This window comes from Amphibalanus amphitrite, unplaced genomic scaffold (genome assembly GCF_019059575.1).
Source record: "Amphibalanus amphitrite isolate SeventyFive unplaced genomic scaffold, NRLGWU_Aamphi_draft 002012F_arrow, whole genome shotgun sequence".
NCBI lineage: Eukaryota > Metazoa > Arthropoda > Thecostraca > Balanomorpha > Balanidae > Amphibalanus > Amphibalanus amphitrite.
This window is the reverse complement of record NW_024883505.1, coordinates 1-16307: the sequence shown is the minus strand read 5'-3', so window position 1 is coordinate 16307 and position 16307 is coordinate 1. Positions and strand designations below refer to the sequence as shown.

Below are 16307 nucleotides of genomic sequence, written 5' to 3'. Positions count from 1 at the left end.
TGCCTCGAAATGAAAACCAGCGGAGGTAGCGATTACGGATGCTCCCAAGGTCGGCCCTTCGTTTGTCGCGTGCTGGCTGGCGTTTGCGGTTAAGGTGCAGATTCACCCTCACGCCCTAGTATATCGCTAGTTAAATTACAGCCTTACTCGCGACACACTAGGTGCTTGTCTACAAGGGAAGTCTATACTGCTTGTCTACTGCTTCTCTATTGCTTCGGTTTTAGATAAGTGCACGACTAATGAACATCCGCTAGGTACCGATTTCCCCACTTTCTATGAAGACGCTAGCTATTGTGCTGTGTATATGAAGGGATTGTTCAAACCACCTCATATGACGGGCTTTAACTACCTATTTATTTGTTTTTGATGTGCCGATTTAATACGTGCTGATTTGACTCAGTCACTCCGCTGTTCTGTACTGGCCTGAGGTCTGGTGATTGCTGTGGCCTGCGGATTGTGCTGATATCAATTATGATAGAAGTTGAAAATGGTGCTGTCTTTTGCTGCATTATAATACATTTGTTCGTGTGGATAAAACGTTGTGGGTACGTGGCTGTAGGCGGGTCAGAGTTTGAGCTCGTGCATCACAGTCTATTTGGCAAGTGAGCGATGCATGGTATGGCAGACGCCCTTTCGTCCAGTACAAGTGAAAGGTTTGTTTAACAAGGCAAAATCTCAACACTGCGGAATCCTCTCAGCACAATAACAGGTATAGGTCAAACAATTTTGGTAGTTTTCTGCCCAAAGCAATGCAAGTAAAATTCACTTCAATGTTGCAGGAAAATGTCACCTAAAGATGCGTGCTTGCATACAAGGCTGGCAGTGGCGATCAGAGCTAGCAACTATTCCAGAAAAATGGACAAGCGCTTTTCAAATCAAGCTGTGTCGAAATCTGTGAAAGGCACTACCAAATTATTAATCGCTATTATATAATATTGTTCAAACGGCGCAATCATGATTGCTTTATAGCGAATGCTACTTTATTAATACACAAAAGTGATACTTTCCTCTTTTCACCATGCCAATGTATTTTGAAATCATTTGAGAATGAACCTTTTTAAAGATTCCTTAATGGTAATTTGAAAAAAAATGTGCTAAGCGGGTTGTTGCAGTCTGTTACCAGTTAAGTTCCCCCATGGGGTAGTTGTGTGTTCCTGGAGAAGGGTTGCTGCCTGCTGGGCGGGGCGGTTTACCTGGATCCCCAAAAAGGATAGGTACTTCTAGAACATAACTATAGGTATACTGTTTACCAAATTTTCGTGACATTGGTCTGCATTTTATTCGTTTTTTTTTTTATTTTCGTGATATTGCATGCCTTTCATACAATATTTCCATGCGTTCCATCCGAGGTCGCGTGTTTTACGAGCTGCCGTTTCAGTGTAGCCCACCCGATGCTGAGCAATGGCACCAACTTTTTGCGAAAACGATGCCACACAAAAGCCGACACCTCGGATGGAACGCACGCATCAAACGCGTAGTGTAGCCAGGCGCCTGTCCCCTCCTCACGCCACGCGCACGCCCTTGGCGTGGCCATAACCCTGACGTCCCCGACTGCACCCACCGTCTGGCGGCGTGTCTGATGTAGCCGACGTGCGCTGCCCGCAGCTCGTCCAGCGTGTGTACGCTGACCAGCAGCTCCCGGCGCAGCTCGGCCCAGCTGACCTGCAGCACCTGCCCGGTCAGGTAGCCCTGCAGCGCCAGCACAAAGTGCTGCATCTCGTGCCGGCACAGCTGCAGGCGCTGAACCTGCGGCCCGCCGCTGGCGCCCGACGGGGACAGCTCACCTGACCGGGGGGAGGGGAGGGGGGTGAGGTCACAACAGAGCACAGAGCGTTAGATGTTAGAGCTGGGACAGAAAGGGGTCACAGGTCAAAACTTGTAGGCCAGGTATGTCAGGTCTTCTTTTAGACGAAACGATAACTGGACATTTCACTTAATCCTAGAAACTAGAAACCAGAGTGGCAATGCCTTGTCTAGGAGTGCAGCCCTTCCGAATCGAATGTTAGTATCACAGAGTGAGAGCAGGGTTAACTAAGAACTGGGCGAGGTAAAAGTCAGTCATCGACAGTCGGACTCAGATGAGTCAAGCTTCATCGTCACCCCCTGACACACACGCGCCGCCCATGAAGCCGGACCGGGGAGGGTAGCGGCCGCACTCACTCGCCGGGCCATGGGGAGCAGGTGCGGGGCGCGCCGCGGTAACCGCTGCCCAAATGGAGACTAAAGTGATCCGGAAAGCTCCGAACAGTGTTATTACACTCTACCAGCGCGCCGCCGCCGAAATTCATGCGACACAAAGGCACTGGAATAAATTACCAGGGCGGATACCGGGCGCCGGCAAATGCAGAGATGGGCTGCGCGAGAAATAATTTACACAAAATGAAGCTCGGGCCACAGCGCGAATACAGCGACCGCAACCACATCGGTCCATGTCATGTCATGGGCGACATGATGTGGCCCCATGTCAACATGTCTGCCACATAGACGGTGTATTTCCATGGTTGGATGACTATTGGATAGGACGAAACCACAGTGGTGTTATTTCGAAATTCCAAAGATGTAGGGCTATTGTGGAGCTTTGTAGGGGCTAGCAGTTGGACTAGCTGGTGAATATAGATGTTAAACTAACCCTCCACGCAATCTTCACAGCATCGGTGACATTTACATTACACACTATGTACACAGCCACCTCACTACTAACACCGGTTATATCCGACAGCATCGAACACCTTCCCTCCATTCTGTCTCCCAAATGCCAGCCCAGCTGATAAAACATAACCAAGTCAAACAAGAACACGCCCCAGAAGCCTTCGATCCGACCGTCAGGCGCTTTGGTCTGTCTGTCAATCTGCCCGTCTGTGTCTGCCCGTCTGTCGTTCGTCCGTCGTCTGTCCATCTGTCATTCTGTCGTCTTTTTGTCCATCGCTGGCGATCGACATATACCTGCCCACGGTCGCAGCTAATGGTCTGTCTGGGAACGACATGACCTGTGACCGGCCGACGGACGCAAAGGAGGACTCACAAAAGGCAGGGTAAACGGGCGGGCGGACGGAAAGAACGCAATAGTCGGAACTAAAAAATGTGTACTAACCAATGAAAACTTGGGTGTGATGGAAATCGAAACAACGAACACTTTCATCATAAAGACAAAGCACAAGACACAGACATTTATCTATCATTCTGTCATTGACCAGACCAAGCATCCATGCGTTGAAAGAACGTCTGGTGATGCGTCTACGTCTGCATTGGTCTGCGTTACGAGCGTCCGGTCTGCATTGGGTAAATAAGCCAGCTTTAGAGATACAGAAAAATGTTTCAGATATAAAAGGTGTGGAATCAAAAGGGCTACAAAACTGCTATTTCGGTTTTTCGAATTTTTTGGATTTTTACCCAAAAAAATAAAAAATAGATTTTTTGAATATAATAGCCAAAAAATCCAAAAAGTTTTTTGAATTTCGAAAAAACCGGAATATATGTGATAGTCCCTACCGCCTTCTATCTACATACCAAATTTGAGATCGATACCTCTTTTTTTTTGGCCAAGTTATAGCGAAAAAACTGTTTAAAATTGATGACGTCAAATTTTCAAACTCAATTTTTAGCAATTCTAGCCCTCGTAGCGCAAAACAAAGACCACCATTAGACTCCCCGTGACGAGCTGCATCGAATCGTTACCCATTTTATGCAAAAATATCAACTTTGAAATTTGACCTTTTTTGACCTGACCTTGACCTGACCTCCACCAGAAAGTGACCTAAACCGTACCTGATGGTCTTATAACCAACACCATTGAGTTGGAAATGAAAAACTGGCCATAAAACATGCATCGCACAACCTTAGTAAAGTTGGGCTCATGTGGTGACCCTTGGTGACCTTTGGTGACCTGACCTGTGACCTAACCTGGTATGACCAGTGACCTCTAATAGCAACATATGTACTAGACAACTGACGCCTTATCGCTGATTTTCGACAAAATGCGTTTTACTCGGTGTTATAGCGCTTTCCCTAGAAGCCCCGTGAACGGTGAAACATTTTATCTTTGACCTGAACTGTGACGTCATCGGTGACCCTGAGGTCAATGAAATTTGGTTTCCCTAAACAAATTTGACAGGGCTATCGAACGCCATTTGAATTTTCCGGATCCGTCCAGTGGTTTCGGAGATACGGGGGGGGGCAAAAAAATGCCCCCCCCCCCGCCGCGCGGAAGGTGGCTGGGAGGCCCACCGCCTGCCGGGTTAAATACTAGTGGATTGTGTTCGTCTACATAAACAAGTCAAGATCACAACCACCCTCATTTGAAAGCACGCTGTGCGCTAGTCAGCCATAAAGAGTCCTAGGCTCATTTCGCTGACATCCAAGGAATTGACCTTACGTTAGACCATTCAATTTCGGCCGGGAACGCTCATTAACTCGGCCGTCCCTATATGCGTTTGGTTACATAGAACTTTGCTAAACAGATGCAGCACATTAACATCAAACGGACTTCTCTTTAGTGGTCAGAGCGCGTAAACCTCTGCAGCCCGGCCCGGCCGCAGTTAATTTGGAAGTCAGAAAGCTAAGCTGCTGAAAATTCACCAACAAAAACACTGCACAAGGATGCACAAGAACAAACGACTTTTCGAAAGATGATGTGTGTATCTAAGTGCCAACAATTGGCATACCATTAGATTGCATTAAACGACTGGTAGGTTATTATTCTGACGGCACAAGATGAATTCAAGGCTCCGCAGCGGCTACATAAACGTCAGTCGGACCATTCTTGTCAGCACCATTCATTTTTGGAGAGGGAGCCTAGCGCCTTATATTACATTGCAGCACACGGATATGGATAAAAATGATCCAATAGTCCATGACTCAATCCGGTCAGAGTCCCGAAAGTAGCATCCATCCTCATCAACGCTGCCCAGGCCCGTTAAGTTGAACATACGGTAGGGGAGAGCTAACTCAATTCCGAAATCTTGAGAGGCGCGGTGCTGTGGGAAACAAAAGACCTTCTCAACCATGGTACACAAATACTTGCAGATCGGTCGAAGAAAAATAGACTGCTCTGTTTCCTAAGAGAGCCTTTGATAGCTCAGTTGTTATTTTGCTGATGCGTTCCAAAGAGACACCTGGACATAATTGATGTTGCGCCTTCCCTAGCAAATTATTTTTATTCGTAATAAGTCAAGAACCAATAAACATATGAAGGAATGACATTTTCAGTGCTGCAGGAGGGCCACCAAATAATGGAGATGAGATAGTTACAACAGCAAAACAATATCAATACACATACCTACACCGACGGAAATATAACAAAGATAGAAAAACCAGATGAGCCGACTCCTTGGTACTGGGGGATAAAATCAACCATCCCTAACTCTTACATCCCTGTGGTGAAGTACACCCTCACACCGCGTAAATTTTCACCAGCCCCTTCAACTTAACACACACCACACGGAGGCGCGGAATGGAACGGCCCGCTGCCGAAGTCTACACATGTCCGTGCTTTGAACCGGCGGGCTGACGGCGGTGAGTGTCTTATTGATGAAGCTGTTCGGTCGACGAGCGGCGGCGCACCAGAGACGGACATTATCGGTCGAGTGCAGACGCCCGGCCGGCCGACTAATGGTGCGCTGCCGGCGGGCCAGCGGAGAATGGGCCCGTCTCGGCCCGGACTGGTGATTAGCGACCACTCGTGCCCGGTTGGGTTGGGGTCGGACGGAGAACCGAGTAGGAAGGAGGAGAGCGTGTCGGTCCGGAGGGAAGGAATGCGGCCCGAGAGAACCGATTTAACTTGTTATGCATTGAATGAGCTCCACTGGCAGTATGATTGGGTTTGCTTTCTCCCATAATTCGGTATGGCGGGCATAAGATGACGGCAATCTCAGGATTCTGTGGCTACAAGTAGGTTACGTAAGCCGAGTGACCGTCATGAAAGCAACAACCCACTATTAACAGACTTCATACACCACGTTATAGCTATCAGCCTTGTTCCGGCTATTCAGACTAAAACGATACCGCAGCATTCTATATTGACCCAAGTTGTATACGCAAGAACGGCTATATGGCCTTTCTCGAGGCACCGCTGATGCACCTTATCCCAGCGAATGTCCGGTTCATCTCCACCCACGCTCTGTTTTGACAGAAATCTGACAGCGGAGCCGCGGTGCCCGGACTCACCAATCTGACAGCGGAGCCGCGGTGCCCGGACTCCGTAACAGCAAGCGTTCAGCTCGAGACGGGACATCGCTCCCTCGGTACCCGACCAGGATTGGATTCACAGAAACAAATCAGCCATTTCGCGCCGCCGCCGCCTGCACTGTCAGCCGTTAGCCGGTTCGAAGAAAGGCGTCATTGCAATAACAACTCAGTTATCAAGCCACACTTGTGATAGGTTAGGATGTTATTACTATCTGAATTGAATATGGAATGTTTTTCTTTACGTGTCGATGTGGAAACTACTGGAGACCATGATTCAGCTGTTGATTTTAACAGATTACCACGCATATTGCCATGCTACAGGTATATAAGATTGGCGTGCTTGCAATGATAATTAGACTGTTTGAGTCAAGTGCATCGAATATGCAATATGCACAGTGATAAAATGTATCTACGATTGGTGAATTTTAATGCAACATTAAGGCAATATTTTGAAAGTGATTGGCACTACAAAACATGTTTAAACCCTTTCCGTGAAATCCTCGTGCTGGTAGTACTGAGGGCAACGTTGCCTGTCCCGCTGTTATGATTCCAATTACCTCTCAGGACTAAATCACAGATAGGAGCGACCAGGTGTGCCGCGGGCCAGATCCACCACCGTCCGCCCGTCACGAGCACCACTGATCATGGAGAGCAGTACGACTGATGGGTTTCCCCTTACACCCCAACCACGGCGCCAAGAGGCTGGAACTGTCCACAGGTGTTGCGGCATTCGCCATTGCCTTCCGCCATTCTTCATCAGCATACAATGCAGCGGCACGCTGGCTTGTTGACTGGTCTGAGCGCCAGACCAAATACAGTCAAAGAAGTCCTAATGCCAAAGAGTTGCTGACATTGAGGGACCTGGGTCTGAAATTTTCATATGCGCAGAAAAGATGTATACAAAAGAGCACAAAAGAACAGCGGCGCTACGCGCGATCGTTTTTAAGACATTCTTAAAATACCGCAAGGGTGTTCGAACATCTCCATGCAGGGCGCGGGTTAATGTTGTTTGAGGGTGACTGGTTTCGATAATAAAAAATTAGCTTGCTGGCTCCCGAGAACACCTCAGCAGCAGCAGGTCGTCAATGACTCTTAGAACGTCCGCTGGCTATCTCAGGACATCAGCAGCTCGTCCATGTTCTCTCAGAAACTCTGCATGCCTAGAACCTCGGCCTTTCGCTGCTGGCGACCGACTGGAGCTCCAAGTTCGGGGCAGCAGCGGCGACTGGCGGCGGCTCCTCGGCTTTGACCGCGTGCCGCGCGTCCCCGCTAGTCACGACCAGGCCCCGAACGCGTCGAGACTTGCCGCAGAGCATCTTGCGGTAGGCGGCACGCAGCTTGCCATTCAGCAAGCCGTAAGCCCAGCCTTCGAAGATAAAGCCGAGGAGACGCAACTGAAGCAGCAGCCCATTCAACATCGGTCGTGGCTGCCAGCGGCTGGCGATGCGCACCAGCGGCGTGACTATGTCCAGCGAAACGGTCAGCGATAGCACTGTCACGATGCTCTTGAAGGCGCGGTGGTTGTCTAGAAAAGTATTGTGCTCCCTTTCGCTGCCGGTGCCGCCGCCCTGGCGCAGCTGGCGGTCCTTCATGAGCTTCTCGTTGAGGCGGTAGCCTACCACGCCTGTGTAGACCAGCATGCCCGCGGTGATGAGCGAGAAGGTCACCATCTCCACCTCACCCAGGATAGTGAAGGCGTTGGCCACGCCCGTCTCCCAGCGGCAGCCGCTGTAGGTCGAGTTGCCTCCGCGGCTGACGACGTGCTCGACGAACGTCTCCATGTCGGCCAGGTGCGCCACCAGGCCGAAGAGGACATTGGCAGCGAACACGACCCAGATGGAGGCAAAGAGCCACGGCCGGGCCCCCATCATGATGGCGTAGTGCTGCAGCGGGTACACAATCGCTACGAACTGATCGAGCGCGGCACACGACTGAGCCGCCTTGAAGGCGATGCCGGCGACGCTGCCTCCGTACTGCAGGGCGCGGCACAGCGCCTCGCTGCGCAGACCAGCCATGTCGTAAATGCCGATGAACATGATGAACAGGCCGAGGACAGTGCAGTCGAAGGACATGCTACCGGCGATGACGGCCATCGGCTCGTCCCAGAGATGGCGATTGCTGAGTACGGCGATCAGTGGGAAGGAAAAGTTTACCGTCAGCACGGCGCCTACCGCCGTCTTTACCCACGCATACGCCATTCTCGCCTACTCAACTCGCCAACGGCGAGTCGTTCGTGCTGAGACGTGGCTACTGTGAACGACAGAAGCTGAATGGCCCTCCACTCTTGCTGCCCTCTGGTATATGACAAGTCAGCTTAGCAGCGTGACCGAAGCAGTTGTCATGGCAATACTTTAGCTCGTGTTACTGAGTAGTGCACTGTCAAAAATGTGGCGCTTTTGTCGATCAGGTAAGACCAGATGTTCCGACTTTCTGAGAGTGTCTTAATCAGAACGTTACTTATAACCTACGGCCAATGGTCATTCGCGCTATCAAGCATCGTTGAAATGCAGCGCAGGATATTAGGAATGGCAGTAGTTACCGCTGAACTAGAACTTGCAGCTGTAGTTATGCACCTGCACACAGCTGCAATGTGAGCATAGCAGTGGCTGTGCATTCGAATCCGCTTACCAGTCGCTACAGTGGCTGTTGAAACATCTCGAGTGCCGCCTTGCAGCTTCAAAAGGAGAGGCGTTAACTGCTTCACGCACTCACCGGACTTAAGCCTTAAATTTCCTTCGAGAGGATTTGACGGCAAAGTTTTATTGAACCGTGCCGGAGCGTCCGCAGGATCTGAGGGACAGGATCAAGACGCCAGTTCAAGGTCTCAGGGTGAAGGTGTGTGGCCGTTTAGGCTGTTTGTAGTCGTGAGCATGACTGTGTTATTACATGCGTACACGTGTCACCTACGCTTTGTTTGAACCCCACCACAACCAAACAATGATCACCAGGGTTTCAAAGAGTCCAAATCAGTTAAAGAGGGACTATTGTAAGACTGCCTAGTCAGATCAATCGTTTCGTAAATTGTACCCCGTTGCAAATGAACCCCGATGTAGTACTTTGTTTGGCGATGCGTGTTACGGCTTCCGCATCAAAGTGAATCTACTTATATGTTACACACGCATGAGACACAATTCTACTCCCAGTTCACTCAACGGCGAGTGCCAAACATCACACAGATCACCGCCAACAAACGGGCTTTGACAGTCTGAATGAGATTCGGTGACAGCCGCGGGCCCGGATATCGGAAGCTCCATTTGACGGTTCGGTAGCACTCACGCGCCTGACGCGATCGTCACAAACCATCAATGGCAATATCATAGTCCGCGAGGCTGATGAACTTGCAGACCGTGCGCGCAAGCTGACTCAGGTTTACGTAAAGGTCACTTTGAAAGGTCAAGGTCAATGAAACTAGATACAACTGCTCCCAATGCGAGGAACGGATTGCACAATAGCTGATCGAACAGCAATGCAGACCGAGGGTCGTTGGAGCGATCGACAGCGTTCGAGGCCAACTGGCACATCGAACTCACCAAAAGCATAACCATCCCATACTTCTGTCTTTCCCATGTCTGCGATTTATAAATGAAATTCAAACTTTCTAAAGCTAGTACGTTACAGTAATGATTAACCAGTATAACGCCTTTTGGGGCGACTAACGGAGCGAGCGAGAGGGTGGGCCTTGCACGTGCGAAATTGCGAGGGGGTACCTCCAACTGACTTGTGCACGGCACCCTACTAACCGGTCTCTAGCGATGTGCCAAATTTGGGCACAATCGGCCCAGCCGTTCTCGAGATCTGGAAGCGGCATCCTGCACGTGCGCACGTGCAAAATGGGTCCCAACTGACTTGTGCACGGCACCCTACTAACCGGTCCCTAACTGTGTACCAAATTTAAGTCTCCAGCTACTATGAAAAAAACGGTGTACCAAATTTGAGCGCAATCGGTCGAGCCGTTCTCGAGATCTGGAAACGACCCCTGCACGTGCGCACGTGCAGCAGCGCCCCAACTCTGGCACATGGATATGCAGTGCCTAGTGGGTGCCTACCTACATGCCAACTTTCAGCTCAATCGGCGAAGTAGTTACCGAGATATTGCAACAATTACAAAACTAACACCTCTTCGTTTTGCACGTGGCACGTGCATAAGGGGTCACCCACATGCATCGGGAATAGTCCAATACTTGGTAGAAGGAATGATGCTACCCTACAAAAATTACCGCATGCAAATCGGTCAAGTGGTTGCTGAGATATAAGCCTCGCAAAAGCGTCCGCACGGCCGGCCGGCCGGCCGCTCATACTCAGAAATTTCCGTTAATCTAAGGAAAGACTCCGCTCGCTTCGCTCGCTCCGTAATGAACTGATTTACAATCCGGTCAGTTGTTTTTATTAGAACACAGCATGTCAAAATAACATACTCAGTGAGATTTCGTGATTGAATAACGCACCAACCGCAACCTGTGTTTGCATTCAGAGGCAAGAGGGGACGGTGAGAACAAATGGTCCCTCAACATCTGAATTTGGTGGAAGTTTACGCTTATCGCCGAGGTAAGGCCTTGTGGATGGTCTTTCTTTCGTTATTTATAACGGCACAATTAGGATAAATTTAAGTTCGGCTAACTTTCGCGGCACCGTCAGACGCAGCGTTAAAAATCCTTCTGGTATCTGACTGGCTCATCAAGGAATTACGCAACTCCCAGACGATAACTCAGAGGTAAAGTTTAGCTTTGGTGGCTTCGCACAAAATCATTCAGTACCAACATTAGTTTGATTGACGAGATTTCCTTTTCAACCCACCGTGTAAAGTGATGAGCTCAAATGTTTGTCTACATCCCACTCGAGTTAGAACATGACTTGATAAGAACATACAATATACATAGATCCCCTACCAGGCTAAAATGGCATAGAGAAGAGCTCCGTCTCACATACCGCCCATCTACCCCCCCCCCCCCCGACTCTCCGCCCCCTTCTGTCCCTCCCATCGCTCACCCGCCGCCTTCAGAAGGCTGAAGGCGCGCTCCAGCGCCCAGACAGCACGGCGCAGCTGCAGGAACAGATGGAAGATGGCCTTGTAGCGCGCCAGACACTGGTCGGTGAGTACCAGGCAGTGGGGCCAGCCGGCGCGGTACTCCATGTCCAGACAGGTGAGCACTGACGGCGCTGGGCAGACGGGAGGCAGGAGTTAGTGGGGGTGAAACACGGGACGAAACACGTGAGAAGGGACACACGGGAGGGGACACTGGGGAAGGGATACGGAATGTACGTCATAAGGGACACGCAGACAGAATACTGGACGCATCGGACATCCGTAACACAGCTGCACACGGTCCACAGCGCGGCTACTAAGATACAGTTTGCATACGAAAGAATGGATGTCTTACAATCTAAGAAACACATACCGTGCGCAAGGCCGCGGAGCGAAGCCCGCACAAAAATAGCACACATACCCACACGCCTCCCAGATTACCCGACACGTAATATCACCCATCCCTAGCTGGGTTGAAAGGCGTGTCCGGCAGATCCAACTCTATTCTACCACCCAAAGACACATCTCCCTCGGCCGTCAACTCACAGGATCTGTCCAGCACGTCAGGCACCTCGTTCGCCACGAAGCTGAGCCGTTCGGTGAGCGGGTGGTCGCCCCAGACAGAAGCGCTCAGCGCCTCACTGAGCACCGAGTTGAGTGTAGCGGGGCTCAGCAGCTGGTGTGGCGTTCGCACGGTGCCCACCTGAGGACAAACAGAGGCGGGGAGGGGTGAGATCCGGCTCTGAGTCGTCACAAGACAGACGCGTGGACGGCGCGATACTGTCGCGTCAATCGGTATTGATTCGAAATTGACTGAAGTAAATACCTCTCGGCGACAAAAGACAGATGAACCGCGCACGAAAACAACTTGCTGCAGGCGGTTTACCCCGTGCGCAAACAACTTAATCGGATTTCGCACCACAACTCACTTACGGGCGTTTCTTCATCGACATAAAACAACTAACCAGCGTCTCAAAACAAAGACCAGAGGTTCTGCCGACGGAAGGGTACCATTAGGACACATAAGCCTTCCACACTTGGCTCACCTAAGACCAAGACTAAGAGTAAGACAGAGACACGGACTAAGGCTAAGGTGTTGGTGTCTGTCCGTGGGTGAAACCTGCACCTCTATCTGACCGTGCCTGCCCTCGGGCGGTGTCTACCCGGACGGACGCAGGGCCGCTCGGACGCGGCGGTCAGTTGCGATCGAGCTGTACTCACGTGTGTCTGTGCTGGCCAACTATAGCTGCATCGTCATGCCTGAATGCTTTAGCTTCTCAACAGCACCTAAGACTAAGACCCAAGACTCACCAGGTGGAAGAGCTGACTGCAGAGCCGGGAGCCGAACTCCCCATCAGCCAGCAGCAGGAATCGGCGCAGGGTGACCAGGTGCTCCATCAGAGACAGGTCGACCAGCAGGTGGTTCAACAGCGCCGCGTTCACCAGAGACAGCCTGCGGAGAGACGTGGATAAATGTGAGAACGGCAAGATGATAGCGCCAGAGACAGTCCGCTGAGAGAGGAGCAGAGAGATGTGAGGACGGCGTGGTAGAGAGTAGAAATATTGACAACAGACAGCTTTCGTGCGTTCAAATGAGATGCATATTTCGTAGCCAGGACTGATAGCGGACGTAGGTCTCGCATGACGAAAACAATGAGGCTAGAATAACGTCGCACTGGCGTACAGCGCCCGCGCTCAGTATAGCATTGCGAGAACAACATGGCCTGGGAAATGATATGCATCATGCGAGTCATGTTGAAAATGTGAGGAACGCAGGGCAGCCGCCGCTGGCGTGACCCATAACACCCTGATCGCAGCATAACGTTCCTAATGTGACTACTTGAGACCGACCCGAGATCCGGCTTCATAATGGAAATGAGCCGCAATAGTTATTCACGGCTAACTCCATTAGCAGAATTAATAAACGTGCTCCATATACGAGGCATGCATTCTGGGGAACAAACTACACCACATCATTCTGGTCGAGAGCCGAACAAATCTGCGTCAGAAAACTCATAAAGTGCTATACTTCTGAGCAACTGGGCGCCTTATAACGCCCACGGGACGTCTGGTGGACATTCATTTCCATTTGGCTTAGTTCGCTACCAAATATGAGTTGAAGTGGTTGACATCAAACATGGCCCCAGCCAGCAAGGAGTCGAGCACAGTCCAAACGAGCTGTGCTCGGTCTCATTTCTTAACAAGTTTCTGTACGCCTCATTCATTGGCCCTGTGCTAAGCCAATCGTTACGCCAGCCAGTTGTATCACGAATAAGCACGAAATGACACGGAAGTGGCACGAAATGACACGGAAAGGAGGTTCTCCGCCTGAGTCGCTTGATAAGTCCACTTATTGAACAAACTTCAAATGTCCAGCCATTTCATCTCAACTAGCACACCAGACCACTGTCAAAAAGAAACGACCGTTTCGATCAGGCCCCACTTCAAACCCGCACAAACTCGGACACAGTACCCGACCCGACCAGAATCTAGACCAGCACAGACCCGCAAAGACCAGAGCAGACCAGCACAGACCGGAGCAGACCCAGTCAGGCGAGACAGAACTGGCGGTTGGGTCCGGTCACAGCCGGGATCGCCGGCCAACGGGCTGGCCGTGCCACCTTATGTGAACCGCCGACAATGAAGACGAATACAGAGCTGGGCTGACAGAGCGAGCGGTGCCGACTCCCCCCCCCCCCCCCCCCCCAACACACACACACACTCCTCCTAGCGGCGGGCTACATAGCCAGGCCGCTAGAGTAACCAGGTAGGCAGAGCCAGGTACACCACAGTATAACCTGTTACCGGAGACACTAGTAACCTTCTTATCCGCCGTATGGAGGCCGGAATGCGAAAAGAAATAACGCAATAAAACGAACCCGGTGCCCCCGGGCTCCATATTGCCCTTCAAAGCGTCTTCACGTTGGTTATTACGATTCTCATATTTGAGGGAGTGATTTGAAAGGGCGAGCGAATGCAGTTCAGCGAGCAATATTCATATTCAAACACGAATGGGCAGTAAATTGAATGCTCAATGGTAGGTTATATGATGTTTGCCGGGTACTTTGGCTTCTTTGAAGGATTTAGCCAATATCAGGGCATTATTATTAGCTCAAGAGTGGAACTTAAATTTCACACATTATACTCTCCATTGTGATAGGCTACTTTAAGTGCATTGCTGGTTTCGAATCAAACACGAAAACAACATTGCAAAACACAACTTTGCACGAGTCTCAATTTGGCTGAGCAGAGTTGATACCAAACTCGAGCTAAAAAAATCGGAGCTGTGAGGTGAATCTGCCCTGGACACGATGCCAGCTGTGTCCAATACGAGTACTTGACTAGTAGCTATCTCAACACAAGTTCACTCTTTTCAATCGCATAATCTGATAATATGATTTATCTCTATAATTTCGAAAAAAGAAAACGGGTTTTAAACCGACCATACTGTTAACTGTACGTAAAGTTATTGGCAGTCCAAACAAATTAACTTGTAAAAAAATTGCGGCGCTTTTAAGACGGCGCATGCAGCTAATATCGCGCTGGTTCGCTGTCCAATACGCAGCCGTTCAGTTCTATTATTCAGTTCAATAGCATTACCCATATGACAAATTGTGGAACTCGACATACGAAAAATGTCTCAAGCCATACTCACACACTGACGTACGAGTCACTATGGCTGTGAGTACGTCCGCATCGCCGCACACATAGCGCAGCTAACGATTGACGGCAGCTATAATTAAGTCACTAGGTATCTCTTCTGTCACCACCACTCCTTTAATCCATGTGGCGAAAAGTATGTGAGTCACACCTCGCGCGCTCCGAAAGGAATCAAATATATCTGATGTGTGGAATCGAACCAATACGCAGCGAGTTGAAATCAATCTCCAATCGCTGTGCGCAGGATATCCATCTAGGCACGGAATGCCGCATTTTCAATCGGCAAACCAACATGTTGAAGCCAGTCTGGTGGTGTTCAATGCAATGTCCAAGGTTCTAATAGCAATGTCCAGAGTTGGAACAGAGTACCCGGGACTTCGGAGCATCTTGATGCTAGCGTATTGCTCTAACACGAAAACTACTCGTGACCGTGGGGAGTCGTTGCTGATCAAGGCTTATCTCCAAGCATATATGTAACCCCAGTAAAGGGACAACTGTGAAATCGAGACAGCTTGCCCGACGCGGAAGGATGATGTGTCATTAAATCAGCATATCATGCTAATCAACGAAAGAGAAAGGGAATCAACGGAGAGTCATAGCTTGTGAAAAGAAACGAAACAAATTTGGGGCTATACAAGGCCAAACCTGATCAGTTCGTTGGTAACTTTATAGCATGACAGCTGCATATTGCATGATTATTACATATTCTTTCCATCTCCCTTACTATATCTGCCCTCAGCAGCTGTATGCTCAACTAAACAACAGCTACGGAGCGAGCTCTCCACTCACTGTGCATTGAGCAGCAGCGCCACCGAGTGCTGCAGAGATCCGGCCAGAGTAAACTGGTTGCTGCCGCCCAGCTCAGGTCGCCGCTCCTCTCCTCTCTCCCGCTCCTCTGCCCCTCTCTCCATCCGCTCCTCTCCCGTCGAGTGGCCGCCCCCGGCCGCGGACGGTGGCAGCATGGGTACTGCGGGACATACAGGAAACGGCGGCTGTATTGAGAGCAAACAGTGACGATAAAACGCATTTGACGGCCACCGCAGCCGCCTGTTGACAGAAAACGGTGAAAGGATATTGTCAATGGCCCAGAATTGGCGGGAAGCTGCCGCGCTGATTCGAGGATATTTTCCCAGGATGGTCATCAGAAATACCATTCGTGGAATAACAAAGGCTACATAAAGAAATCACGAGAGAGAGAGAGAGAGAGAGAGAGAGAGAGAGAGAGAGAGAGAAGATAGAGAGAGAGAGATAGAGAGAGAGAGAGAGAGAGAGAGAGAGAAGAGAGAGGAGAGAGAGAGAGAGAGAGAGAGAGAGAGAGAGAGAGAGAGAGAGAGAGAGAGAGAGAGAGAGAGAGAGAGAGAGAGAGAGAGAGAGAGATAGAGAGAGAGAGAGAGAGAGAGAGAGAGAGAGAGAGAGAAGAGAGAGAGAGAAGAGAGAGAGA

The 16307-nt window shown here is 50.2% G+C and overlaps 1 protein-coding gene across 1 annotated transcript in view; it reads right to left on the bottom strand.

Moving 5' to 3' along the window:
- LOC122376093 (gamma-tubulin complex component 6-like) overlaps positions 1-15833 on the bottom strand; it is a gene marked incomplete at its 5' end in the record, with an annotated part of 35113 nt that extends 19280 nt beyond the window's left edge. Inside the window, 5 exons of the mRNA XM_043355786.1 lie at positions 1562-1784; positions 11170-11340; positions 11753-11909; positions 12518-12659; positions 15656-15833. Of these exons, the coding sequence (XP_043211721.1) occupies positions 1562-1784; positions 11170-11340; positions 11753-11909; positions 12518-12659; positions 15656-15833 (871 nt within the window). The remainder of the gene's footprint in view (positions 1-1561; positions 1785-11169; positions 11341-11752; positions 11910-12517; positions 12660-15655) is intronic.
- Between the last annotated feature and the right edge of the window lie 474 nt (positions 15834-16307).